The sequence below is a fragment of the Aspergillus bombycis genome (genome assembly GCF_001792695.1).
Source record: "Aspergillus bombycis strain NRRL26010 chromosome Unknown contig00015, whole genome shotgun sequence".
Classification (NCBI taxonomy): domain Eukaryota; kingdom Fungi; phylum Ascomycota; class Eurotiomycetes; order Eurotiales; family Aspergillaceae; genus Aspergillus; species Aspergillus bombycis.
In genome coordinates, this window is record NW_019170017.1 from 210,880 (window position 1) to 238,844 (window position 27,965).

Here is a 27,965-nt window from a genome sequence, read left to right on the forward strand (position 1 = left end):
ACTAAGCGGCGGCGATAAGATAAGCCCCCCCGGATTGGTGATGTCACTGGCACTTGCACGGATAACGAAGGATTACAGTAAGAGCGTCAATTCTCTATACTAATACTATGTACTGTCCGCCGACCGAGCATCTCTATACAACAACATTGTACCGATTCCCTGTGAACCATCCTTCCACGGCATCCTTGAACAGCTGCGAATACCCTTGTGCTGTCTTCTGTGCCAACCATGCTAAGTGGGGCGTCACCACCAAATTTAAATCCTCTGTGCCCTCGGCCAGCAAAGGAGTGTTATTAGGCCCAGCGGGTTCCTTCAAGCATACATCGGTTGCTGCTCCAGCAATTTGGTTCTCTCGCAGAGCCTTGACCAGTGCTGCCTCATCTACAACGCCACCCCGAGAGACGTTGATCAGGACGGCATGATGGGACATGGCTTCCAACTCTGGAGTCGAAATAAGGTTCCGAGTAGTTTCGTGCAGCGGAACCGCGAGGAAAAGCACCGTGCTCTCCTTGATCACGGTATCGAAAGGTGTCCTCTCTTCACCTTCGGGGCCAATAGAACTACCGAAATTCTTACGGCCAGAGATCAGGACCTTCATACCTAATCCCCGTGCAAGGTTGGCGATCCGTTTCCCTGTACGCTCCGTCAGAGATACTTAACGTAGAGAAGACTGCAGTAGAGCGCATCATATGAGATATATACGTACCCACGCCCCCATTTCCTATAATACCTACCACTTCGTCTTCGCATGTTAAGGGAGGATTTCCGTGCGTATCCAGATACCGGAACATTAGGGTCTGCTTTTGCCATTCCCCAGCCCGGGTTTGGGCATGCATATCCACGAGCCTCCGTCGTGTCGTGAAGTACAGACCCATGGCATGCTCAGAGACAGCGGCGATGTTTGCCCCCGGGCAATTAGTCACTGCAATGCCTCGTTTTCTGCATGCTTCAAGATCGACACAGTCGGTGCCGGATGCCACGATCACAATGAGTTGGAGATGCGGGGACCTCTCTTCAGAGAGCGCGGTCGCGTCAATGGGAAATGCACATAAGACCAGAATAGATGCATCGTAAATTCTTTCGTGGAGGGTTGCTAGTGTTGTTTGGGGATACACTGTTTTCGTGTACGTATACGGCTCGGGAAGATCAAACTCTGGGATCCGGACAAAGTCTCCTTGCAGGACGACCATGTGGTGGTGGTTTGGCAATTGTGGAGGACTCATATTTTTGTTTGCTTGGTTAATATACTGTCATGAATCACTTGGCGTGCTATTTGCGCTGTCAATGTCGACGAATTCAAAGGGACCGAGGCTTCAACTCGGATTTATAGGGCCGGGAACCCCACGCATGACCACGCACGCCCTAAGGCTGACATTTCTCCGGTGGGTCTGATAAGCAACGAATGAGTCGAATGTGCGAAGTGACCATAAATGCCAGGGGAAAATAATGATTCTCCTCCCTTAGGCATATATGGACTGCATGTAAAATTCCCTGGTGGCTTTGTGGTAAAAGATGGATGATGTATCTGTTTCCCACTCTGGCAACAATCCAGTACCTCGGGCGACTGTTAGAGAGAGATATATACAGCCCTAATATTAAGTCTACTACTGAGGATCCGTAGACCACCTACTTGTCATCAGACATTCAAAGGAGAGCTCTCTGTTTAGGGTTTCGGAAAATCCCTTCAAAATATTTTGAAAGCCCCTCGATGTCCTCTAAGCACCCAATCCACCCGATGTATTGATCTGGTCTCAGAGCAACAACGGCACCTTTCCGTCGATCAACCCCCCACTTGCCATATACCTTTCCATCACACTGCATGTCCCAATGGCATTTCTCATCACCCCATATCTTGTCATACTCCCAGCCGTTGTCGTCATCGAAAGGCCGTAGGGCCTCAGGGAAATCAAATAGCTGTACATCCTCCAGGGGCGCACTATGAATGGTAACCACATCAATAGTCGCGTGAAGCTTCGCAGGCTTGCGTGAAAATCGCCGTAGCACCGAATTAGGGGATGTTAAATACTCGCCGAAGGTCAGCACCCGACGCTTCTGCTCCTCCGCCCGCATATCACCAGCGAGGAGCAAGATACGGAAGCGACCATCGCTCTGACAGACCCCGGTAGTCCACCGGGTTATACCATCAGCTTGGTTGCGGACCTTGGCTGAAATGAGTCTCTCTCCCGGTGAAAGGTTTTTGGCTATATCTTGCCCGTTTTTCTGGACTAACGGGCTGTCTCCGTAATGGGACAAAAGGCCTTCGGCAAATAGCTCCACCGAGTCAAGGACCTCCTTCATGGCTTCGAACCTTGCTTCCGCGTCCGGAGGGGGAGAGCCTCCCTGTTGCTTCAGGAATAGCGACGATCAGCGACGATCGAAATCCACGAGCATCTCGGCGAGCGGGCGGCGCTCGGGTTCATATGTGTCAAGGATGGAGGCATGAGCCACTCCTTTTGCGACGAGGGCCACTTTCCAGCCGATGTTGAAGCCGTCCTGGAAACTTATATTCATACCCAGTCCTACCTTCGGAGAATGATTGTGAACTGCATCACCAGCGAGATATATGCGACCTTTGGTGAAGTTCCGGGCAATTCTTTGACCAATCTGATCCAAATACTTAGCATGATAGTGCCACGAAGATAAAGTCCACGCAGGTAGCTTGCCTGGTATGTAGTCCACCAGTCGCAGACTTTGAAATCAAACTGAAATGGCTTCAACATCTGTTGCACCTTTTCCCGCATCATGCCCAACGTAATGGACGATCGATCAAACCGTCCAGAGGAGACGTCGACCTCTGTCAGTGGGACGTAGAAACGGACTAGCTGCTTTTCTCTTGGAATGGCGAGGAGTGTTCCAAATTCACTTGCTACCGTAGCCGCTCGGCGTATATCAGCTGGCCCTGAATTAGTTATATAATTCGTTTTGAGTATGGAACCATCGACTTACTAAAATTGGTGATAGGAACCACATCAAGGACACCCCTGTAATAAAACCGTCAGTCACGAGACAGCCTAGGATTTCTGAAAAAGATGGTACCATATGTGTTCGGTTGTGGAACCTGTGAAAGGGATATCCAACTGCTTCCTGGTCCAGCTGCGGCCGCCATCACGACTAATGAGATACTTTGCTTTAACTATCTCGATTGTACCTGGCTCGTGCTTTCTTTCCGGAGTGAGGTCTTCTACATCGTCTGGCGCCACTCTGTCACGAGAAAGAGATTGTGAGCCGCCATAAGTTGAAGCAGCGCTTAGCTCTTCTTCGGTGAATGTCCTCAGCTTGACCGTGATCGGGTATTCCTCATGGTCATTCTCGAGGCTTGCATCATACTCAAGTGACTCAGCAGTGACACCTCTCTCGACCATAAGGTTCGAACTGTCTTTGATCGCATCGAGGACATAACGCTCAATTCTTCCCTGGCTCAACCCATGCATGCGGTAGGGCGCACCGTCAAGGCTTTTACTGCGAACCTGTTTTGTTCGCTTCAAGTTTCCCTTCTCGTCCTTCGCCTATATAGTATATTAGTCACGATGCCCGCGCCCCCCAGGATCGATGAGGGATAGAACAAACCCAGAAGCAGAACTCGGCGATTTCCACGCCTTCGTGCAAGACTCTGTGCTGAAAGCCCATACTGTCAAAGAGCTCCATTGTTCCGGCCCTCAACCCATCGGCATGGCCACGGAACACCTTAGTAGCGCGTCTATCGACGATACGGGCATTGACACCACAACGAGCCATCCAGTATGCAGCGGCTAAGCCAGAAGGGCCAGCACCGATGATAAGTCTAACAAACAGTCATCAATATCTAAGAGAAGCAACATCAAGGAACTCCGGCCGAACTTACACATCGGTGTGAGATTCGATCACAGGAGCCATGGTGAAGGCAACTGAGCTGAATTCTGTGCTGATAGATGGTTGGTGTTGTCTGTTGGGTTTCTGCCCGCCCCGTAGCAAAACAGGTTTTTATAACTCCCAAATCCAAACCATCCTGCAATGGCTCTGCATTTGTTAATCAGCTATAATGCAAGAATTCTCACCCGGCAGAGAAAGATTTTCTCGTTCCGCTTACAAAGCGATAGTTGGGTGGTATGAAATGCGGTCTAAAGCAGACTTGCATGAGGCCCACCAGGTTTGACCAGTCGAGTTCACAAGAACTTGACACGTAATCTCATAACAGACCCAACATGCAATGCTATTGTCTCTTTCGACTAGCGATCCAAGTAGATCTACTACATGGCTAGACGGATTAGTCACTAATGGCACAGGAGCCCTAGGGGCCAAGAGTTCTAGTTCTGCAAATTCTCATCGTCAAGAAGTACAGGGCGTGCATATACTTTCCCGCCATATATCAAAGGCAGCCTCTCGCAACACTAGACTAACCTCAAAGGAGCATGTTTTTGGTATAATAGCGAGGATTAGTAGCTTCATATGTAGATCCGACTCCCCGTACATCCCTCTGTCTAGGGAATATCAGGTTGAGTGTTCTTCACTGGTTCCGTGTTAACAATGGGTGCAGGTTATAGGTTGGTGATGACACAAATAATAGTTAGTATATATCGGACGGCCGTTGGTGCACCCCCGGAAAGATGGCCAGTATTCCAGGCCAGGCCCTATACACTAAGTACCCCTACTACAGACCCAAAAGCCCACGGACCAAGAGACCTGAATACGCTTCCTCGCAATCGTAGTAAAGTATGCGTAGCCTTAATAATATATACCCCAGCCAAGGACAGGTATACTAGAGGACAGGAAACGGACCTTTAAGATAGAAATGGCTGTCATATTAGTAAATATCCCATCCAAATCCATACATCATGTCTATCTTATCGCATTTCCTGGACAAATAGGTGCAACCAAAAGAGCAGCAGGTCGAAGCCGGGAATCTAGGATTAGACTACGGCAACATCCTCAATATAACAAGGGCCATATGCTATAATTTTTCAGAGAGACAAGGAGGTTCTACATTAGGGACCAGGTGCATTTGGATTATAGACAATGTTGTAGGTGCAGAGTTGTATATATTGGATGGAACATCGGGGGTTTATAGACATTTTGAATTGTACTATTTGGGAGGCAACTATATTTGTATTAATCCGACTTGTCATCAAAAGAAATCAATTGAATAATATTTATCTGAACCTGAACCTTGACGCCTCTATCGTCTATATGCAATTATATTCTCATCTAGCAATATCATATATATTTGTGTTGCATGTGGTGTGATGAAGGGTAATATGTAAGAAGTGTATATGTTATTATATACAAGTGCCCTTAAAGAAAACAGTTATGATCTTGATATTATCGCATGTCAATAGATACTCAAATATCCTCAGGCTGTATTCAGGAGAAAGCATTACTACCGGGATACTTCTTTCACAGGCTCTGGAAGGTCAAGGTATGTAGTAACTGTAAGGAAGGAGCTATCAAGTGCTGTAATATACCTCCACCGTGGCTTCTCATATCCAATCTACGCGGTATAGTAAGAGGTAGTCCTCCGTTCCTGCCCCTGATTCTGTGACTGTTGCTGCTGTGATTGCTCTTCTTTAGAAGCTAGAATCTTCCTGTCCGCCGAAACCTCGACTCGTTTCTCAACCCCTCTCACGACGCTCTCTTTCTTTTGTGAAGTATATGCTCTTTCTGCAGAATATCAGATCGATCCTCGTGTATTGTTATCCACTATTTTGGAGACCTATCGTACGAACTTAGCGCACTGATACTTCTGTTATGATCGTCAACTCTGGTCAGAGAGGTGGGTGCCTTTCAGTGGAGTTTATGCTGTTGAGCATGGATCCATAATCATCATCAAGGCAAGTGATTCTAACCCGTGTTTCAATCTGAGGCTATGGCCAATGATGAGAAGCACTATGATGATGCTCAGTTTCGGCTGACTTTTTCAGTGTCTCTCAGTCTGGTCTATTGACCATTGTATCATCATCAAGGCAAGTGATTCCAAATACGTGTTTCAATCTGAGGCCATGGCCAATGATGAGAAGTACTATGATGATGCTCAGCTTCGGCTGACTTTTTCAGTTATTTTCAGTGTGCGACTGCCTACATATGACGCCGTGTGACGAGACGGTTGGTGGGGAGAATATGGGTATATGTGCCCAGGAGAAGACCGGTAGCGAGGGTTGACTGCCTGGCAGGTGTCATTGCTGATGGGTGACGCCAGCACCGCGTCGAATATTACGGCACATACATCGCTCGGTGGAAATCATAATAGCAGGAAAATACATAGGCGATGTACTTTATGAATTGAATATTGAATCCCTGTTCGTAACCTTACGACGTCTGAGGATTTATCGTATTGATATCTGAGTATATAATGTTAGTTTAGCTGAGATAAGGTGTGCGCCTGGATACTTGCCTTCAAACAGAATCTGATAAGGATGGTGATTTAGTAGTTGTCGTATTATTTTATTCATCAAGTGGCCTGTCTTTCAACCTGTCTACCCCTAGTTACCCTTTCAATCTCGTCGTTCATGTTCCTCGGTCCAGATTGGGCTCTATAATTGTTCTATGGATGGGGTCCTGAGTTGGCCGCATGTCGCCCTTCTTTTAATGCCTCTAGGATCATGGTGCCTGACCAGGCCAGAAAGATATAAAAGAAACATAGTCACTCGATAATCAATCTACATTGAAGAAAGAATCATTCGCATAAAACAAGCAGAGGAAGTCCCCTCGGCAACACAAAGAGAAATCTACGCCTACTGAGAAAAATAGGGATCGAATACGTGCTATTCTTGACTGATATACTCCAAAGGACAGTGCCGAACTGCAGTCTCTTTCGCTATCTCTACTCCGTCCAGACTCTTAACCCTCGAAAGTAGGGTTGGTCAGAGTACCTCCAGGTCTAGTGTTAGTAGTCAGGGTGGTATAGGGTCGATTCTAAAACTATACCCGAGACCGATGCTATATTCGGGCTTAAGCTAAGGCGTTTTCAATAATAGGACGTGACCGAGGTATTGTAAAAGAAATATATGTATATATATATATATATATATAAAGCAAAAAGGAAGATCGACAAGCCGCTTATCCTTGACCCTCGACCCTCCGTCGCTTATTCTATATTTTCATCAGAAATAACCCAATATAGGGTTTTTGCCCTCTCTTCCAGATGTGTGTGTATGGCTTATAAATAGTTGACTGAACCAGCAGAAACGTACTTCCTAGGTTGAGTAAATCTTAAAACCGAACAACGCGCTACTGAATAGAACACTCTTTTGGATCCTATCCTAAGGGTTGGATGTGCATGGCCCTTGATGCATTATCTGCGCATAGATCAATAGTAGGCTATGGATCGTCGAACCTCAGGTCACAACGTATCCCGGAAGACGACTTCCCCCTTGAGTCCCCCATGCCTAGCTGGATGTTGCTACTCGCCACAAAATGCTTTCAACTCACCGGCAAAGGTGCTTCTTTGCAGTTGGTGGCGATGGCTGGAAAAGACGCCGCCAGAGATATTAGCCGCGCTACCAGTATTTCAATTAATGTGTATGGAATTGGTTACGGCCTTGATTATACGGTTGGTCTGTGTGACTCAGGGAGTTGGCCCCAGACAGCGTATCTCAGACATTGTAGGAGTATTTTAAAACCAAAGGGTTAAAACCCCCCTGCCTCAAGTGAGTCATGTTCCGAAGCAGCTTGGACAATATGCTTTTAGAAGGAGGCTGGTGAGAGAATAAATTTGGGGTAAACTAGAGAAGCTGTGGAGGCATTGTAGGGTATATAGTGCATTCCTTCTGCACTCCACTTCGGATACTAGTCTCACTACTAAAGGAGCAATTGACTTGGAGCAACGCCAGACACCCTTGTTTACGATTAACCAAGTATAGGGGTTGTTTATTTTGACGGGGGGGTTCGACGGAGGCTCGGGACGCGTGCCCTTGCATGGAGACAGCACGATCCTTGCTTGAGTTTGTCGATGCGGAATGACAGCCAGGCCCGTTGTGTCAAGCAAAGGTTAATGATCCACAGGTACCAGGGGAAGATATTTCCAGTTCAATCAAGGATCGACTATTCAGAACACATTCCTGTAGATGCCCAGACAAGGTGTCAATGTATATCCAGGGTAATAGGTTCAGCTCCTTCATTCCTTGGGAGAACGGACAAGTCAAGAAAAATGGAGGCTGCCATGATTATGGGCAGTCGGCGCGTCGCTGGAGAACATAAATAAATCCTCAACCATCTCTGGCAATATTCATCCTGTTCAGCACGATCGTTGAAAGACACATCGAGTGTAACAGAGAGATAACCACCTTCGACTTCGAATTCCATTACATTCACAAGCAAAACACACAATGCACTTCTCCACGGTATGTACCATATATATATATATATATTGACGGTTTTAGATGGTGTGATCGCTAATAAAACGCAATAAAGCTCCTAGCTGCCTCGATCGCTCTGGCCCCAGCTGTCTATGGCGCCGGCTCAAACGTAGTCCAAGTCGAGGTCCATGGCCATGAGGATTGCCATGTTGGAAGGCAACCAGGAAAGCACCTTGAGGAGCACGAGACCCTCAACGGCATGCCCGACAAGGTCTTCCCGACGGAAGAGTCCTGCCCTTCGATCAAGCTGCCTGACCATGACGAAGCCGATACTTACTCCTTTACGGTAACCGCGCTCAACAAGAAGAGCTTCGAGAGGTGCCGCGGTCTGGGGGTCTACGCGAATAAATTATGCGCTGGCAGGCCGGACTGGGTTGTGCCCTTCCACCGTGGAGAGCTCCAAACCACCAGCCCTTGTCTTCCTGAGTACGGCTTTGAGGACTACGCTTCGTTTCAGCTGATTTGCGATGACGATTCAGGCCACCACGATGAAGGAAACCATGGGGCACATGGAGAGGGAAACAAGGGGGGAGAAAGAGACAACGAGGGAGTAACTGAGGCAGAGTGGTCGGGAGAGGACGAGGAAGGCGACAAGGGGGAAGAGAAGGGCGAGGCTGAGAAGCCCCACCGTCAAGCCGAGCAGCCTGCCGCTCAAGGTAACCCTTGGCTTAAGAAACTGGGCTTGTAAGCGGTTGTGAGTTGGGGAAAAAGTATTGGATACTTTCATCGGTGGATGGAGGATCCTGGATGATGTATCACTATATCACTTTCACGAACAGCCTTTTGTTTCTTAATACCTAATACTATCTTCTCTCTCAAATGCCCTTCTATGTTCACTGAAACAACGCAATTCACTTGCCAATCACGCTGTATGAGTGGAGTTAAGCCCAAACTGAGAAACCTGTCGGGATCTATCCCACATAGCACATGGAGTTGCCTGCCTGGCAAAACTACACCTGGACATATCTTGCGTATCGTGTCTAGCGTGCGTGGCTGGATATCCTGCCAAAGTAATCAGCCAATCCGCCACATTTCTTAAATGTCCTCCCACATCCGCAGCACCGTATGTCGATTCAGGCATATAATTCACCTGGGTCAATTGTGCCCACAGCAAATCAACCAGTCGAATAAGCATGAGACAAGCACATACGTGTCATACCAAGTTGCCAGCCCGACAGAGGCGCCGTTAATGTGGAATGAAACGATTGGAATGCTTGGTTTCCATTGCGAGGAGCCAAGCCACTCACGACAGGAATGCGAGGCGCCGGATGCTTTTTCCCATGGCAATTAAACGCTTGGTGGCTCACATATCTCTAGTAGGCATAGTATAATTCCTCACGTACCAGGTATGGAGCCTACTTTCACCTCGCGATTGGGGGCACGACACCCGAAAGTAGATATGGATCTTCCTGCCCTCGGGGAGTATTTCGGGAAACTGGGTCCGTAGTTATGGGAATGTGATATATAACGGCCAGACAGGCCAGAAGTTGGAATGCCGACTCAGATCTGGCTGTGTTTTCTTTTGTCAGCGCTGGCGCATATCCTGTTGTCGGTGTTTGTATATACTAAGTTTTGTTACTAAGAAGTAGTAGTTCCTCAACATGCATTGGACAAATGTACGTGGGAACAACGACCTTCACTCTATGTCTTCTGAGCAAAGCATACATTGGGCTCAAAGAAGCTAACAGGCATATAGCTCCTCCCTCTCCTAACTCTTGCCCACTCGCCGGCGGCCTCAGCTCTCAGCGCCGCCCGAGTATGGGCCAACTTCTCTCCCCAGTGCCCAGCCGACGACCACACCTCTTACCCAGATGATCCCAATCTCAGCTTGCACGAAGAATTCACAACAGCCGTCGACGTGGTCGCCGGGAAATGCCAGGAAGTTCCGGTTCCTCTTCGATACACCATGGAGGTAGATCACGTCTCTATTGACGCAGAGCTCTTCTGGCAGGACAGCCTAGACCAATGTACTATTGCTGTGCACGAATTGCCAGGCTGTACCGAACCGCCACTTATACAGAAGGAGATCGGACATGGGAAAGCACTCAGTGAGTGTGAAGAGCGGAACTTTGCCACGTTCACTCAGGTTTGGGTCAAGTTAGAGTGTGAGAAGATGAAGCCGGTTCCTCATGGCATAGCTTCTTGGTACCATGGGAGACTTTCAAATTATACAGGGGGTGCTAATAGTACTGGAAATCACAATAGCACCAAGCCCTACAGTGCGACTGGTGTGTCCCACAGCAGTATGTGGAAGAAGATATTGGAAAAATAATCGGGCACGACTTATGCCGCCCTGATAATAGTTAGTTGTGGTAGCTCTGTCTGTCTCTTTATCAGAGACTTGGTCATCTCGTGTGTTGGGAAGCAGCCTTTTGATATGTGTATATTTGAGATCCGGATCTCTTCGCTGTTTCGTTGGTTGGCGATATTGAATAAATGATCACGATTGATATGCGACAATTACATTCACTTGGAAATCCTCAAGAACCATTGAGCATTGGTAGTCATAGTATACAATACATCCCACTGAGGAAACACATGTAACACCAAAATCGACACGAAAAGTTGGCTAATAACGAAAAACAATACACAAGACTTACCGACAACGCCCGATTGCTGCAAAGCACAGAAAATTGAATTTTACTAAAACCCGAAGCTATCAAGTAGCGAATTCGAGTCAGGCTCATAGAACATGGTCGGGGGTGGTTGTGGTTTCTTCAGCGCATCGGGTGCCTTCGAAGATGGTGGCAGGCCAGTTTTCATTGGCATGTCTGCTACCACAAGACTGCTTCGTCGTCGAAGCATTTTCCTGTAATCAACGCCATTTTGCTGCAGGTCAAATGATACTTCCTTCACTGCCTTGGCAGGTGGAGGCTCGGCCAAGAACTCCCACTGGCGCACCAGGTTCAGCGCGAGAAGGTCGCAACCCATTCGATCATAGAGGCGCGCGTTGCGGATGACGAAGCCCCATTCAGCTGGACCAGAGACTTTAGATGCACCCTTCAAGGTCTGCAATGTTTTCTCGCGAAGCTGTTTGTATAAGACTACTAAAGCAGGGTCGTTCGATAGGTACGATTTGGCATGTAGTGGGATCATGCCGGGGCTTCCCGGAGAGGCAGGTGTGGAAGGAATAAGTGTTTCAACTGGAGACTAAAGATACCAAAATCATCAGCATAGGGACCAGGAAGAACACCAGGGGAACGGTGCCTGGTTGATCGGCCAACTTACAATGAGCGAGCGAACAGCCATATCACGACGGCCCAACATCCAGAATGCCCAAGAAGCCATCCATCGGTTTCCGTCAGAGGCAGCTTCGGGTAAGACCCTCTCTTCCAGGATTTCCTTTAACACTGGCCCATCATCCCCTTCGTAGGCGCGTACAATTGCAATCGCGAGCTGGAGATCACCGACCTGATTGATACAGACCATAGCAGCATCGTGCAAGTGATCTGCAAGAAGGAAGAAGGCCGCCGCATACTCTGAAGGAGCTGTTAGCGTATCAAACGGACGCAGAACTTCTCTATGATCAAAACTCACCAAATCTGCGCTTCCCAAGCAGCGCGTATGCATTTTTCAAAGCGGTTGTTTTCCAACGAGGCTCTAGGAAGTTATTTGCAAGTAAACGTTGAGTCGCAGCTTGCTCACGATTCCATTGAGCCATGCGCCAGAGGCCCTGGAGAATGCTCTTCTTCCCAAGAGCAAGGTAGTACAGCGAACAGTCAATTGGGTTCTTCTCTTCTGTTTTAGTATACTCATTCCGGGCAACCACTTCCAGTTGAGCTCGCTAGCATTGGTCAACACAGAGCCCTAGGGGCAGGAAATGAGTCATAATATACTTACAATAGTTGTGGTATTCGACGACCACATGAACAAGCCGCTCTCCCTGGCGGCCTTCCATACCATCTTACCGCCGAACTGCCTCGACACAAGGTCCAAAAGGATATCTTGGCTACCGCTATGAAAAGCCCAGACGATCTCTCTCCAGGAGACTGTATCTTTGTTCGCGACGCCTTGTGTTCTTCGCAGCATATGTTGCCGGAAAAACAGCAGATAGCGGGCAGCGTTGTCATCCATTGAGCGCCGATGCTTTTCGACAGTGGCAACACATTCGATAGTATCAACCAGGCGGAATTGTTCTTGACTAGAAAGTTGTGGTAAAGCAATCTTAGCTAAATTTTCATTGAGCCCAACAGCGGTTTTCTCATCCATAACAGATGATTCATCTTCCAGCGAGAGGTCTTCGTACGCGGAATGCAGTTCCTTGGACGACGCTTTCTGAGAGGTCTTGAAACGTGTTAGCTGCACGACTAGGTACTACAATACTAAATTAGCAAACTCACATCATGTTCCAAATAGAAATCCTCCAGGGGCATGTCCAAGAAACCATCAAGGTCGTCACCTTCAGTGTAGAACTTGAGCTTCCGGTGCAACCTTATCAAAATAGAGTGCGCCAAATTACTCCTGCCACTGAGGATACACTGAGCCAAGAATTGGGGGTGGAACACAGGCAACGGGCCATTCAACCGACTGACAACCTCGAATAGGTCTACAAAACCTTGGCGACGCGATGGAATACGAAGCTGTGAAACTAGACGATCGTTGGCGTCGATTTCATTGTCGTACACAAAAAGTTGGTTTCCCGCTCCGATCACAAGGTGACCATTGTTAAGCCAACAGGAATCTCCAATAGGATGAGGTGTAAGGTCCCGAATCCAGATCTCCCTGACTTGGGTCCAGGAAGGTCGAGCATCAAGGTAGTCATAACGAAGCTGCGATAGCAGGATGACTTTGTGGGGAAACCCAACCGCAAGAATGGATTGCATGTCTGGCGTGGAAGTCCAGTCCAAGTCACGGATGATATCTTTCTGGCCAAAGTGCTCCTCATACTCCAATTGCGCACCATTTGTGTCCCAGATTGTTAAGTGGCTACGGTCCTCGTCCACAAGAGCTGCTTTTCTGATGGAGCTTCCACTGGCAAGAGATGGGTTTGCAATTCCCGTTTCAACTGTTGATGTCAATAGCCATTCTACCCGACTCTTCTCTCTATCGACCTTAGCAGCCCAGGTATGGACAATACCAGTCCGGGTATACGATAACGCTATGTCGGGAGAAAATATATCGAAGAATCCAGACATTTCAGCTTTAGGGCCTGCTGGGTCAACAGGCAAGATGTATGACATATCCTCCTCAATTCCCAGATTGAAAGTGCAGAATTTCTGTAAGCAGCATTGAGAATTATGTGCCCCATCCGCTTGCTTTGTTGCAGTTGGCAGCCGGATCTCCCAAGCTATTCCGTTCCTATCAGCCCCGATAGTTGCTATATATACCATTCCTTTTTCCGTCGTAGGGATTGGGAGAACACAAAGTGGTTTGCTTGATGATTGGAAGGTCGACGCAGCAATTTTCTTAGCATGAAAAGAGCGCAGATCCCAGACTGAGATTCCATTATGATGGAGATTGACGAGGAAATCTCCATTCTCAACCACACATGTGCGATGAATGTGTTCATCTGAGTATAGGGAGCTTTTGCGGATAAGCATCGACGCGCTATTCCTTCGTTTCTGCTTCCAAATCATTGCCTTGTTATCATCTGTGCGTGAAACAAGAGTATCGCCGATCGCATTGCGGACAATCTTTTTAACTGGACCATTGTGCCCTGTCCAGGATGCTTTCAGGGCAATCCGGTCCTTGCGAGGGCTCGGATCGAATAATGTATCAATTTGTGAATCATACCATTCGATACGGCCATCGAAATGGTGCACAAGAATGGAAAGCGAATCACCTAACTGTGTACTTTGAAATGCACATATTTGAGCATAGTCTTCATCCGTAGACAGCCCCTGCATGAACGAGAAATTCAGGCCTTCTACATGGAGGATGTTGAAGGCGTTCAGGTCAGACTTGGATTTAGAGCCGACATCCTCGAGCGCCCACGCCGACATGTGACCTTGGCCATCTATCACAACGCAGATTTCAGGGCTTTTGTTGGCGACTTCGATTATATGCTCTAAAGCGTGGTTTCCCTTGTTCCCTCCAGACCTCTGCACTGCCCGTTCGGTAGCCACACAGAAGTCTCTGCTATCAATGACAAAACCATATCGTCGAGACAGATCCCTCTGATCCGCTGTATGTCTTGGTTGGACAGAAGCGCCCATGTCAATTTGTGTCCATAGTTGTAGCACGGTTGGTGAATGATGTTCCATCATTGCCCAGACCCTGATCTTGCTGTCGGCGCATAGGGTGTAGAGGACATTATCGATAGATTGCTCCTTATGAAATGGCTTACGCCAGTGGACGCCCGTCACGATTGCTGGATGCGGAAGGTATGACACCTCGAACCGAACATCGTCCGCGCCAAACGACAGCCGTCGCCATACTTTGACTAGGCGGTCGTAATATCCCGTCGTAATTACCAAAGTCGAGTCGGGAGAGAACTGTGCAAACTTGACAGGGTTCGCGAGTTTCTGCTTCCACACCGGACGCGGCACATCGTTCAGAAACCACAGTGTAAGGTGGGAATTCCCTAGGAGCAGCTCCTCGGGGGAGCCCCATGACAGAGTCCGGACCGTCTCATCGTCGTTCTCGTAACGGAAAGTCTGGACAAGAGACCACTATACCGACAATCCATCAGCATTCGCTCTTGCGCGTCCAAAAACCGCAGCCGGGCTGTGAATATCTATCCTCTTTAAGCCATCCTCATGGTAACGGACCTTTAATGTTTCATGCTTGATGCCGTACGGCTGGTAGATAAAAACATCCGGACCACCGCACACAGCAATTTTGCCAGAGGCTTCATCAATTGTCACGGCTTCTAGGGATTCGGCATCGTCGACGTAGATGGTTTGTAGGAGCGTGTGGGGACCGCCGAGGATAACCAGCGCATGGCCGGAGATGTAAACCTGTAGCGAACAAACGCAACGGATCAAACGTTAGCAGAGCCTAATCTTCGCGCAAAATTTAATTCGAGGACTGAATCGTAGTTTTCCTTACAACGACACGGAGACCATCCCACAGCGCAGTGCTGAAAGACTGGAGCTTCGCTCGGGGCCTCCCTGGCAGTACCGCTCGCATAGAGGCGGGTAGTTTGTTGAGTGTCGCTCGTTGCGCTCAGGATAGAATTACACCATTGCTAGGAACAGAGAGCCAGATGTTCGAGACGGGCCTCAGAAACATCAAAAGGCGCAGGGAAGAATGTCGAGGGCCTTTTGCGTAAATAGAATAACGGAGGTAAGCTGGAGCTCGGGGAAGTCTAAAGTGGTCGAGTTAATTGAGGACTAAATAAATTACGTTGGTGTTCCGCCCACCGCTCCACTTGCCGCCGTGTGACTGAGCCATGTGGACAGTGACGTCCTTTATATGGATACATCGGATACTATACTACTACTGCAACCCAGAACGTGGTATGTATCTTTCCGTTGTACAGCGAGTCAAGGCTGCAAAGAACTATATACTCGCAGTGGTCAACACGAAAACCAGTGCCAGAATCTAGAAAGCCACCTTCCAACAACTCAAACAAGCTCCTATAAACTACGCGCCATCCATGTCTTGCAATGTGGGGTATCAAAAAACAAAGAAAAAAGCTCCAGCCTAATACCAAGCAGCGCCAACATGGAAACGGAGAACAAAATAAGCGAGAAGACACTGTACATCCAAGATCGTTGCCCTAGATTTCTGGATTCTAGATTCGTCGGTTGGCGGACCTTCTAGCGTCCGTAGGTGATTCTGGCTCCTGGTCCACGAACCGAACGCTCGTGCCCAGAGAACTGCCCCGACCGTTGCGGGTCCGTGGGTGGGAGCCAGATCTTGGTGCCGTAGCTCCTGCACGCAAAAGTCGACTGGCGAACGGCGTGTATAATGGTGTCGCAGGAGTCGTAGAGACCTGTGCGAGTGCCCTTGCCCGTACGGCCCGCTTGGATGGCGAGGTCAGGTAGTTAGGGGTGGTCAATGGAGTTGTCGAGACATTCTGGGTATCCGCAATAAAGTCGTTGGATTTGAAAGGTGTCTCGGTTTGATACCAAGGGTCGAATACAGATCGATTTGTTCTAAGGTTCCCAGCTGGGCCGTCGAAGTTTCGTGCAGGGGTAACGAGAGGCCTCGAAGAATCCCGAGCCTCAAGGTTCATTCTCAACTTCTCCAACCAGTGGCGGAACATACTTCTTGAATGCCGTCTCAAATTCCTCTCTTTCATGGCCTCCGCTGTCTCATTGGTGCTTCTGATTTGGAAGACACGGAGACTAAGCCTGCGCAGGCAAACGTTTGCCTGCCCCAAGATATGTACGCGATACATACTATCTGCTTGCTGATTTAGACGGTGGCATTCCAATAAGGCCTCTGCTAATCGTATCAACTGGTCGTAAGCGACTCTTCGCGAATGGTAGACTTCAGCTTCATGATTATCTTGAGTTCGCTTTGCAGTTTGGTCATGCCATCGTTGCAGGAGTTCAGCCACAATGCTCAGTGATTTTCTTCGGCTAAATTGCAAGGCCTGTTGATCCATATCGAATACATCATGGGCCCTCGCGCGCCAGTTTTCCAGAGCGTTCGCAGCAAGGTTCATCTTGATCTTTCTTCGTGTCGTCGCATAAGCTGCTTGGCGGCGCCGCTTAGAGGACTCCAATGTTGCTGCATGCCACTTTTTCAGTGTCTTCGTAGCCGTAAAGTAGAACTGCGCATTGCTAGCCCATCCTTCGAGTTTGACCGCGTGCTGTGATTTCGATCGCCAGGCTATCAGCGACTCTTGAAGCAGTCGTGGTGCATAGAATTCAAAGGCAACGAATTCTCGGTGACGCTGAAGCGCGAACTGATTGCGCCAACAGATTAGCTTGGCCTTTAACAGCTCTTCATTCCGGCGATCTTCGTGTACTTCGGCATGGTCAAGTAGACGAGTGTAGGTTCGACGGACATTGGTTACAAATCTGGAGAACACCTCGCGCGTGATCCGTTGATCTCGAATCCGCTGCATAAGAGAGAATCTCTCCGCCAATATCCATTTATACATCGTTTCGATTTTCAGCCGTTCTTCAATCCGCGCACTGAGGGCCTGACAGCGAAGCAGGTCATTCCAAGTTGTCCACGAGTTACGTAGGATTCTCAGACGGTTCATTTCTCTTGCGTGCTGCAGCATTCGGATCCGCTTTATCCACTGAACATATGCGGTTTGGAGGATTCGTCGATCAACCATGCCAGACACACGAGAAGCGGCAGGGGCAAGATGGGATTGGATTTTCCATTCTCCAAGAGTTTTATGTAGAAGGTGTTGACGCTGCTTGATTGCTACCTCCTGTTTGCCAGCAGCGATCGCTTTAGACCTTCGGGACCACACTTGCCACGCTGAACTAAGAGCCAGATGTTTGCTCTTGACTTCTATCTCATGATTGCGCTCTCTGTTTGTTCGGAACTTCCGCAGCCAATACAACAACGACCGCCTCTTGAGGCAGTAGTCATACCATTGGGGAGCACGCCGTTCGCAGAAAGACCAGAACCATCTCCAATACATGCCGTGTAATAGTTTCTTGTCATAGGCAACAGTCACCTCTTTCTCCGACTCCCTTATATGATCGACCTTCCTCTTCCAGATATTGAATGGTCGCCGTAATGCGAATCTCTGGGCTTTCAACTCGTTAACAGCTGTTATTTCGCGCCAGGCGTTGAAGTATTTAACACTTAAAACATGTTTTCGCGCTGCAGAAGTTCTTGCTACTTCTTCCGAAGCGACCTGCGCCCAGTGGGTAAAAGCTTTAGTCACGAGGTAGAGATCGCGGGCCCGGGAAGCGCGCTCCTCTAGATGTTTAAAAAAGCGGTCGGTTTGTGCTGCTCGCCGTTGTGTTTTAATGATTGAATGCCATGTCTCGAAAGCTTGACGAAGAAGCGTGCCTCTGTCGCGATTGATGGCAACCACTTCCATATGCTGATGGCTTTGTCGAGTTTGGATGGCTTTCTTCAACCATTGTGTAAGTAGCCGCCGGTTAATAGCACGTTGACGATACATGTTAAATGTTGACGCATCGCGTAGCAAATCGGAGAGCGATGGTCTATACAGCAATTCCGGCGGAACTTCGGGCTTCTCTACAGAGTCGTCACCTTCAGCCGATACGGATGAACTCTCTGTATCTCCATCAGAGCCTTCTGAGCTTAATGAGTGTCGTGTACGCGACCGGGAGGCTTTGGCTATCCTCTTTGAGCGATCTCGATCAACAGCAGACCTAGCATGCACTCCATTAGAGACATGATCTTCGGTATTTCGCCTATCCGTATCTTTATCCAAAAGATCCATTTTATTCATAAGGCGGCGTCCAACATCTAGAAACTGTGCAATCAGCTGAGCTCTGTCAGTTGAATCAGCCTGCTTCGAGAGTGCGCGCTTTGGTGACGGCTTGGTACTAGAGAATTCGGGTTTGTCCATTGGCAGGCGGGACAAGGAAGAGCGCGAACTTGGGCGATTGGCGAAACTCCTTTGCGTAGGGTCATCACCAACATCATACATGGAATTGAACGATGCTCGCCTCCTTGGGGTGGGCTGTGTAGTGCTTTCTCTATAAGTGGTGTCGCGATCGACCTTCGCTTTGAGCCGGCCATCTGTTGAAGGCACACTGTCCGCATAAGTGTCATTGCCTTCATCTTCGTCTTCACCAAATTCAATGACTATTCCCATCCGTTCAAGTAGGTTCTCGAATTTCTCAAAGAGGGAATCGCCTAAGATATTCTTGCTCCCCATCTTGAGTAAGAAGCGCAAGCAGGCATAGCGTGGGTCTGGATCCACGCCATGTTCTGCGATGACTTCATCGTACGCTCTGAATAGCACTCTGTATGGAAGGCGCTCCACCTCTGAGTCTCGCTCAGCGCGGGTGATAACTTGATAGAGAAGGCCGACATCTAACATACAGGAACCGGTTATTAAGCAAGTTCGGATGAAGCTTCCATGGGATCACCCATTACGCACCTTCGTCTGAAAGCGACGGGTCTTCATAGGACAAGTGTCTACGCTGAGGGGGTACGGGAGGCATCGAACTGTCCGCGACCTAGGGCGCGTTTTTCGCAGAAAGGTCATGGAGGCGGGAAACGAAATCAACCATTGCGAGGCACAGGGTTGGACGTGAAATAAGAACCCACGGGGCCTCAAGCCTGCCAGCCAAAAATAAGAGACGGTAAAGGAGGAACAAAAGCGAAGCCGTTCGCTGAAGCGATTGGACGGCTGAAACTAGGCTTCGTCCCCAACCTCCGACAATTGTTTTGCTTGTCGCGCGGAACCCAACATGGAATGTAGCAGTCATGTGATGTGATTATGTAATCTCATATTCCCTCTGCATTGCATCAAATCAATCACTTCAGACCAGGCAAAGGCAAATAATAGCAAAATCAAAGAGAAAATGCCATCAACAAGAACCAGGCCCATTGAGAAATTTGCAAAAGCCACGTCAAAATGCTCTGCAGAGGTATACACCTGCCCTATGGTCCTGCCATGACACTAGCTGACCGTTTCTCAGGCAGCGGCATATGGCAAGTGCGTTGTTGCTGACTACAATTCGGTCCACAAAGACATGTGTGCTAAAGAGTTCATGAAGCTCAAGGACTGCTTCCTGGTAAGGTGTAAGATCGAATTTCCGAGAGTCGAATATTAATCTGGAGTTGCTGATAGGCAGCGTCGAAGAAGCTTTGAAGGAAGACGGTGAGACAAATTACGATGTTAAATCTCAGGTGCATGCATTGAGCGCAGACCTCTTCCTTTTTTTTTCTTTCTCTTTTTTAGACTTCTTTATTGTTATTTTACTCTTGGGGTAAAATACGGCCTACTATCTCGAAGGCAGATCCATGTATAAAATGTAATTTTATAGACAATGCTATCGTTTAACGCACTCGCGGAAACACAAACATATAAGCTATCAACGAACAAGATCTAAGCACTGGCATGACACATCTAGTTACTCGAATGTCTAGAGTTTGAGCAACCTCAGCATGAAAGTTGCTTTCTGGACTTCTTGTTCCTCCTCCATGATCATGCGTTCCTCATCTCCACTGGGAACCTTGCCATCAACAAGCTCGAACTGCTCAAGAGGTCTGCGCACAACCTTCTCAATGGCCTGGGCTTGCGTCTGGAAGGCTTCACCCAGACCGACATTCTCAGGATCCGAGAGAATTGCGTATTCCATCTTGACATCATCAGTCGGCACTAAGCCGGCCTTCTTACGAAGACGCTGTAGTCGGTTAATGATTTCTCGACCCAGTCCTTGATGCGCCAGCTCCGGGTACAGGTTCGCATCCAAGATGGTCAACACGTCGTCATCGGCGTTGGGCTCCATACCCTCGGATGATGCATCTTCCTTGACACCCCGTCTTACGACAAGGTCTCCTTCAATAAGCTCAATACCATCCACAAGTATTTTCTTGTCTGAGACAAACTTCTTCACATCATTGCTGGTGAGAGAAGGCAAAGACTTCTTGACCTTTTGAGCATCCTTCTTCAGCTTCTTTCCGAGGGTCGGCCAATCAGCAGTCACGCTATACTGGACATTATACTTCTCCTCGTCAGATGACAGGATGAGCTCGACAACGTTCAGCTCCTCGAGAATGTAGCTTTGCAAGGACTTCACGTCCTCAAGGAATTGCGGATCTTGGTGGATAACGACAAGCGTCTTCAAAGGGGTCTTCAAGCCAAGGGTGCGACGCTCACGGGATACACGGGCCATTTCGATAACCTTTTGCATCCGGGCTACACGCCTCTCAACCACTTCATCGAACAGCTCCTCACGCACCTCGGGGAATGGAAGGAAGTGAACACTGCGGCTATCTTCACTACGGAGAGCCTCTGGGATGTGGGGAAGGAGCTTCTGATAGATGGTATCGGTAAGGAACGGTGTGAAAGGAGCAAGTCCTCTGACCAATGTATAGAGGACTTCAAAGAGGGTGTTGAGGGCGTGCAAAGTGTCATCAACGCCGTTTTCACCCTTCAAACGCCTCCGGTTAAATCTGATGTACCAGTTGGTAGTGTTGTCAATCAGTCCGAGCAAGCGGGGAACAACTGTGTACAAACGGTATCCTGCCATCTCCTCATTCACAAACTTGAGAAGACTCTGGCAGCTTGCCAAAATCCAGCGGTCCATGACATTGGTGTTGGTGGCTTCTGCCTCAGGATCAAAGACGTAGTCAACACCCTGGGACTTCTTAAGAAGAGCCACCTGACCCTCGAAAAATTTGTAGCTGTTCCAAAGAGGAAGGAGAACCTTGGCGACAATCTCCTTGACACCGGCTTCCTTGAATCTGAGTGGCTCCGCGCGTACAACGGGGGAGTTAATCAGATACAGACGGAGAGCGTCAGAGCCGTATCTGTTCATGATAAGAGAAGGATCTGGGTAATTCTTCAATCTCTTAGACATCTTCTTTCCGTCTTCAGCAAGGACGATACCGTTTACGACACAGTTCTTGAAGGGCAATTTGCCAAAGAGATGGGTACCCAAAACAGTCAGGGTATAGAACCAGCCACGAGTCTGGTCCAATCCTTCGGCAATGAAGTCACCGGGGAAGCTCTGCTCAAACTGCTCCTTGTTCTCAAATGGGTAATGCTGAGAAGCGTACGGCATGCTGCCTGACTCGAACCAGCAGTCGAACACCTCGCTCACACGGCGGAGAACACCCTTGCCTTGCTTGCTGGGGATGGTGATCTTGTCCACTTTATCGCGGTGGAGATCAGTGAGTTCGCCCTGGTAGCCACTGAGTTCCTTGAGCTCTTCAGCACTGCCAACAGCGACAATCTCTTTGAAGTCGTCGCTGACCCACAAGGGCAAAGGAGTACCCCAGAATCGGTTTCTAGAAATGTTCCAGTCGCGAGCATTCTGAATCCAGCTGGAGAATCGCTTCTCCTTCACAAATGAGGGCACCCAGTGGGAGCCCTCAATGCCCTCAAGCATCTGAGGAATGATACAGGGGATCTTGACAAACCAGGCGGGCACAGCTCTATAGATCAGAGGAGTGTCGGAGCGCCAGCAGAATGGATAACTGTGAGTGATCTGACTATCAACAATCAAACGGCCAGTTCCCTTAAGGTACTTGATGATAGGCTTGTCGGCAGCTTTGACATGTTGACCCACAAAGTCGCGGATCTCGCCCGTATAGCATCCCGTCTCGTCGACCGGATTAGGTGGCAAGCGCGTTTCGCTAATAACGCCGCCTTCCATGCCAACCCTGTAATCGTCCTCACCAAAGGCAGGGGCCTGGTGAACAACACCAGTACCATCCTCAGCCGTAACATATTCGGCGTTCAACACGCGGAAGCCGTGGTCTTTGAATTCTTCATAGAAGTAATCAAACAAAGGCGTATATTTCCAGTCCTTCATGGCGGAACCCTTAAATCGATCGACAATCTTGAATTTGGCCTTCTTGGGATCTTTATAGAGCGTCCGAAGCAAGGACTCAAGGAGAATGTAATGTTTGCCCGAGGCTTCATCAAGAATCTTGATATATTCAAAGGTAGGATTAACTGCAAGACCAGTATTCATCGGCAGTGTCCAAGGAGTGGTGGTCCACGCGAGCAGGCACGTCTCAGGGTCTTCCACTAGAGGGAATGTTACCACGACTGCAGGATCTTGCACGTCCTTGTAGTTTTGTTGTGCTTCGAAGTTACTGAGGGGGGTGTTGAGAGCAGTGGAGTAAGGCATAACGCGGTAGCCTCTGTAGACTAGGTCCTTATCGAAGAGTTGCTTGAAAACCCACCATACGGACTCCATGAAGGATGTGTTCATGGTCTGTATAGATCATTGCAATAAATCGTCAGCAATCCCGAATGTAAATGGCCCACAAGAGGACGTTTTTTCCCGCTCCTTGGAAAAGCCAAAACAGGGCATCGGTTGGGATTCTACCTTGTAGTCATTGTCAAAATCGATCCACCGGCCAAGTCTCTCAATAGTTTCTCTCCATTCAGATGCGTATCTCATAACAATGGCTCGGCACTCCTCGTTGTACTTTTCAATTCCAAGCTTCTCGACAGCTTCTAAGCCCGACATGCCCAACTTCTTGTCGATTTCATATTCGATGGGGACACCGTGTGTATCCCAGCCGAATCGTCTCTCAACATAATGGCCCTTCATAGACCAGTATCTGGGGATGATATCTTTAATAGTGGAAGCCAGCAGATGGCCATAGTGAGGAAGACCGGTCGCGAACGGCGGACCATCGTAGAAAGTGTACGGTTCGCGGCCACGAGAGAGCTCGACTTGCCTCTGGAAGGCGTTGATCTCCCTCCACCGCTTAAGGGTAAGTTCCTCCTCCTTAGGGAAGTCAATCGACATGACGGGCGAACGTTCTGTCTTGACGTGTGGGTGCGAGTTTTCCAAAGGAGGGATGGCCGCGGGGTAAAATAAAAAGATGCAGAAATGAATGAGTCAACCCCGCGGAGCCGAAATTTTGCCAAGCCCTTCACTCAATTTGCAGTGCGCCCTGCCGCTGACTCCTAAGGCAAGAAAAATGGATAGTAGTAGGTACCTAAGGCAATTGCCCTTCTATGTATGTACAGTACATCATGGCTTCTACAACATTCCTTGATAGTGCTTGACCTTGACCATCTCTAATTCAACGGCATAAAACAGAGATTACGGCATATATAGCCATGGGAAACATGCCATGTCATGTCTTTTCGTTCATTTATTCCTCATCGTCTTCATCTTCCTCCTCGTCATCATCGTCATCTTCCTCGGCTTCGGACACTTCCTGGCCAAGATCTTTCAGGCGTTTCTAGAGAAAGTATAAGTTGATTGCCACCCTTTGGTGTTACAATTGAGTGACTCACCTTGTCTTCGTTCCTCTTAGCCTCCAAGTCTCCGAATACAATCAGGAGGTCCTCTAGTTCAGATTGAGCTGACTTGCGGGCTTCTTCTTTGTCTTTAGCCTCTGATTTCATCTTTTCCAGCTCTTTCTGCAACTCATCAATCTCTTGGGCGAATTTCTGCGCAGCTGATTCGTTCTCCTTTGCCTTGCGAGCTTCTTCGGCCTGGTCCTTGGCTTCTAACTTGACCTTCTCCAACTCTTTTTGCAACTTTGCGATTTCTGTTTGGGTTGATTTGCGAGCTGCTTCTTTATCCTTCACTTCCGACTTGGCCTTCTCTAGCTCTTTTCGCAATCCTTCTGCTTCGGATTTTGTCGACTTGCTTGACTTGCGAGTTGTATCTTCTGTTTTCTTGGCTTCTGACTTAATCTTCTCCAGCTCTTTCCGTAGCCCTTCTGCTTCGGACTTTGCCGATTTGAGAGCTGCGTCTTCTGCTTTTTTAGCTTCTGACCTAGCTTGCTCCAACTCTTTCCGTAAGCCTTCTATTTCGGACTTTGCCGATTTGAGAGCTGCGTCTTCTGCTTTTTTAGCTTCTGACTTGACTTGCTCCAACTCTTTCCGTAACCCTTCCGCTTCAGACTTTGCCGATTTGCGAGCTGCTGCTTCTTTTTCTTTGACTTCGGACTGGACTTTCTTTAACGTTCCTCGTGCCTCTTGCAGCTCTTGCGTGGATTTACGCTCAGCTGACTCACTCTGCTCAATTTTTCGCTCCGCCTCTTCAGCTCGCTTTTCTAGAGCAGCACACTTGGAGGTATAGTCGTCATGTACAGCCTGGATATCTTGCATAGCTTTTTCTTTGGCCGTTTCCAGTTCCTTTTGTAATCTCTCGTTTGTAGTTTTATGTTCAGCAAGGTTGCTCTCGCTTTGTTGCTTGAGAGTCTTGACCTCTGACTGTAGGCTATGGATAGATTGGTTGAGGTTATATACCTCAGCAGCATGTTGTTTCTGGCTCTGGCTGGCCTCGGAGTCGAGCTTTTGAACAGTGCTGTGCAGGTTTGAAACTTCTGCTGCATGATCTTCCTCAGCCTTGCCAGCACTGGATCTCAAGGCTTGGATAGTAGCTTTCAGATCAGCAACCTCTCCGGTATGCTGTTCTCTGACCCTTCCAAGCTCCGCTTCCAGCGATTGGATCTTCTTCTGTAGATCGGCCAACTCAGCTTCATGGTGCTGTTTAGCTTTGTAGCTCTTCCTCTCGTATTCGGAGGAAGTCTCTTTCAGCTGATGGTCGATGGACCTGAGCTGCTCGCCATACTGCTTCACAAGTTCATTTTTCGCATGTTGGTGTTGCTCCTCCAGCGCTGCTAGTTCTTGCGCATGATGTTTCTGAAGCGACTCGTTGATTTGCTGTATCTTAGCCATTTCCATGGCACTCGTTTCTCGGGATTTCCTGTATTCGAGCTGCTCTTGTTCAAGTCTACGGTGCAGGGTGGCTAGATCCGACTCCAGTTTCTGCACTGCTTGGCTCCTTTCTTCGAGTTCAGCTTTCAGAGAATCGACCAGTTCACGCGAGACTCCTCTCTCAACGCCGTTCGTAATGACTGATATCTCTAAACCTGGTTCACGATCGATGGCACGAATCATACGGCCGAAGTTATCTTTGAGGAAGTCGACGAATGTCTTGTCGAAGAATATCTCGGGTAGCCCACCCTCGTACTGCCCACCGACCGTTTGTGGTAAGACTTCAAAGTCCCGGACTATAGGTGATTCTCTGAATCTTGTTATCTTATCAATATATTGCTCTCTGCCCATTTGTTCGGTCAGTAATTGGTGCAAAGTCTTGCGAGGGATAGCGAATCCTTCGAGGAGAATTCATATACGACACCTAATAAAATAGTGCATAGGCCAGAAACGAGCACGTTAGAAACATAGCGATGTTTGATTTCTTGCAATAAGCTTTGAATGCTGCTGCCTTCTCCTAGGAAATCATTGACGGCATCAGGTTCTTCAAAAAGCCAACCACAGAGTAGCATAAGGTATCCAACGGAGATTCTTTCGTCGTCACCTCGTTGCATGCCGGTAAGCAAGTTGCCTACTATTGACTGAATGCAAGTTATTACTTCCTCCCCGCTCTCAGCATCGCCTTCAGTAACCCCCATAGCTATTGCTTTCGCCTCGGCGTTCTCAAAGAGTAGGTGGAACATCAGAACAGAAGCCATCCAAGTCTGATATGGGTCAGCATTCCCACGAGATTCTGGTGGGATAAGCAGAGCGGTCAAGATATTTGGGATTTCATCTTGTCCACTCAAATGACCATCGATGGCTCTGCGTAGAACATGGACGCGGATGCCGGCATGATTCGCGAAGAAGGCCTTGACACATTCACAGGCAGCTAGGCGCGCATCGAGAAGCTGTAGTGTAGCAGGCTCAAGGCTCAACTTGAGTAATGCTTCAATTACATTGATTCGTTGAAGTCCTTTATTTGCCAGGTCTCCATTAGAAGCACCTTCTGTAGGTTGTGCACCCCAGAAGACCTCAACATCCCCAAATCTCTCTTGTAATGGCTCGTTCCCGCGAATCAAATCGGCACATGTTGCCAGTGCCTAGATAAGTCAGCACCACCCAGCAAAATCATGGGTATAATAGTCCATAGACAAACCTTGGACGTAACATTGACACTAAACCTCTGACTGAAGGCTGTGCTCAAGACTTGTTCCATAACGCCACTGTGCCAGAAGGCCATTTGATTGGCAGGAGTGTTGATCCCACCCCGAACTAGGAATAGCTGAATGATAACCAGAAGACCCCAGATGTTCTTGTCTCGTTGGGCAAGGGTCCATTGTGGAGTGGGTTCATCTGATTCCTGCTCATGGTTGGCATCAGCAAGGAGCTTTGCCAGTCGCTTGACACATCCCGTCTCCCGAAAATAGGACTGATTGGATATATTAAGCCTCAGAAGGTTCGCGAGTAAAGAGAGGCAGTCTTCGACGACTTCTGACCCGTGCGACAAAGAGCCTTCTTTTTCAATTAGGACAAATAGAAGGTCGAACGCATTTTCAAAGGCAACAAGCTTTTGCAACTCCTCCGAGGCAGGTGTTAAGGCAATGAGGAGCAGTAATGCTTCTAGAGACAAGAGGGTTGTTAACAAGAGGGACCGTAATAGTTGCATAACGATTTCACAGATTCTATCTTTAGCGTACCATTGCGAACCGGCTCTCGAGCGTCACCCAGGGCACTGACTAGCCTTGGAATGCCCAACGGAGCTGTTAGAATGCACTCCTGCGTCCTCTCTGGCCGCGCACTAGAAATTTGAAATATCAATTGCAAAGAGTATAGGCGGGAGTAAAAGTCGCGAGTATCAAGAAGGTCAAGAAGAGCTGTTATATTGTCTTGTCGCTTTCGCTCCGTTAGCAACAGAAGTAACTGGTGGATAATGGGGTGACACACCTGAGTAAATTCATCGGATAGCCAGAGAGCTATTTCATCAGATGCTTCGGGCTAAGTAATATCCATCAGTGTACGCAATTGATACACACGGTAGCAAGGATAACTAACGCTACTCTCATCGGGGGAAAATAACATCAACAGGGCCTCCAAGACCACCTTGACCGTATCTACATCCTCTCGATCATTTCTGAGACAGCTAATCAATGGTCGCAGCGCACCAGATGCAACAGAAGCAGGATATATTTTCGCGAAGCTTCTCAGGCCTTGAATTGCTGCACGTCGGTCTTCCAATAGTGTCGCACTTTGAAGTCTACTGCTGAGAGTGTTGATTGTATCCGTTGCCGTTTGTTTGGCCGGCGCCTGGGATTCAAGAATTCGAAACATCGTTATCGATAGCTTGTAATATCATTATTACCGCCAGCTGCGGGTATACCAGACGTTAG

At 48.4% G+C, this 27,965-nt stretch overlaps 9 protein-coding genes across 9 annotated transcripts; 3 read left to right on the forward strand and 6 right to left on the reverse strand.

Annotated features, from left to right (window-relative positions):
- Positions 1-133: 133 nt before the first annotated feature.
- ABOM_002460 (D-isomer specific 2-hydroxyacid dehydrogenase family protein) lies at positions 134-1,223 on the reverse strand (the record flags this gene model as incomplete). Its single annotated transcript, XM_022529590.1, has 2 exons — positions 134-633; positions 707-1,223. The coding sequence occupies 2 exons, from the start codon at positions 1,221-1,223 to the stop codon at positions 134-136; spliced, it is 1,017 nt and encodes a 338-aa protein (XP_022392321.1).
- Positions 1,224-1,715: 492 nt separating this feature from the next.
- On the reverse strand, positions 1,716-3,873 carry ABOM_002461 (putative phenol 2-monooxygenase; the record flags this gene model as incomplete). Its single annotated transcript, XM_022529591.1, has 8 exons — positions 1,716-1,745; positions 1,804-2,165; positions 2,309-2,340; positions 2,524-2,893; positions 2,947-2,981; positions 3,037-3,506; positions 3,568-3,781; positions 3,842-3,873. The coding sequence occupies 8 exons, from the start codon at positions 3,871-3,873 to the stop codon at positions 1,716-1,718; spliced, it is 1,545 nt and encodes a 514-aa protein (XP_022392320.1).
- A 4,424-nt stretch (positions 3,874-8,297) lies between these two features.
- ABOM_002462 (uncharacterized protein) lies at positions 8,298-9,015 on the forward strand (the record flags this gene model as incomplete). The annotated part of the gene is made up of 2 exons (XM_022529592.1): positions 8,298-8,312; positions 8,383-9,015. The coding sequence occupies 2 exons, from the start codon at positions 8,298-8,300 to the stop codon at positions 9,013-9,015; spliced, it is 648 nt and encodes a 215-aa protein (XP_022392319.1).
- Positions 9,016-9,928: 913 nt separating this feature from the next.
- ABOM_002463 (uncharacterized protein) lies at positions 9,929-10,599 on the forward strand (the record flags this gene model as incomplete). The annotated part of the gene is made up of 3 exons (XM_022529593.1): positions 9,929-9,943; positions 10,024-10,472; positions 10,533-10,599. 3 exons carry the CDS (start codon positions 9,929-9,931, stop codon positions 10,597-10,599), a joined length of 531 nt encoding a protein of 176 aa, XP_022392318.1.
- Positions 10,600-10,970: 371 nt separating this feature from the next.
- On the reverse strand, positions 10,971-15,398 carry ABOM_002464 (WD repeat protein; the record flags this gene model as incomplete). Its single annotated transcript, XM_022529594.1, has 7 exons — positions 10,971-11,477; positions 11,556-11,806; positions 11,865-12,111; positions 12,168-12,626; positions 12,668-14,938; positions 15,038-15,226; positions 15,318-15,398. The coding sequence occupies 7 exons, from the start codon at positions 15,396-15,398 to the stop codon at positions 10,971-10,973; spliced, it is 4,005 nt and encodes a 1,334-aa protein (XP_022392317.1).
- A 607-nt stretch (positions 15,399-16,005) lies between these two features.
- Positions 16,006-19,330, reverse strand: ABOM_002465 (Sfi1 family protein; the record flags this gene model as incomplete). Its single annotated transcript, XM_022529595.1, has 2 exons — positions 16,006-19,199; positions 19,267-19,330. The coding sequence occupies 2 exons, from the start codon at positions 19,328-19,330 to the stop codon at positions 16,006-16,008; spliced, it is 3,258 nt and encodes a 1,085-aa protein (XP_022392316.1).
- A 363-nt stretch (positions 19,331-19,693) lies between these two features.
- On the forward strand, positions 19,694-19,983 carry ABOM_002466 (uncharacterized protein; the record flags this gene model as incomplete). The annotated part of the gene is made up of 3 exons (XM_022529596.1): positions 19,694-19,759; positions 19,811-19,906; positions 19,963-19,983. 3 exons carry the CDS (start codon positions 19,694-19,696, stop codon positions 19,981-19,983), a joined length of 183 nt encoding a protein of 60 aa, XP_022392291.1.
- A 274-nt stretch (positions 19,984-20,257) lies between these two features.
- Positions 20,258-23,605, reverse strand: ABOM_002467 (isoleucine--tRNA ligase ILS1; the record flags this gene model as incomplete). Its single annotated transcript, XM_022529597.1, has 2 exons — positions 20,258-23,062; positions 23,177-23,605. 2 exons carry the CDS (start codon positions 23,603-23,605, stop codon positions 20,258-20,260), a joined length of 3,234 nt encoding a protein of 1,077 aa, XP_022392315.1.
- A 352-nt stretch (positions 23,606-23,957) lies between these two features.
- ABOM_002468 (putative intracellular protein transport protein (UsoA)) lies at positions 23,958-27,906 on the reverse strand (the record flags this gene model as incomplete). Its single annotated transcript, XM_022529598.1, has 7 exons — positions 23,958-24,047; positions 24,103-25,914; positions 25,995-26,678; positions 26,735-27,198; positions 27,276-27,471; positions 27,523-27,573; positions 27,631-27,906. The coding sequence occupies 7 exons, from the start codon at positions 27,904-27,906 to the stop codon at positions 23,958-23,960; spliced, it is 3,573 nt and encodes a 1,190-aa protein (XP_022392314.1).
- Positions 27,907-27,965: the final 59 nt, after the last annotated feature.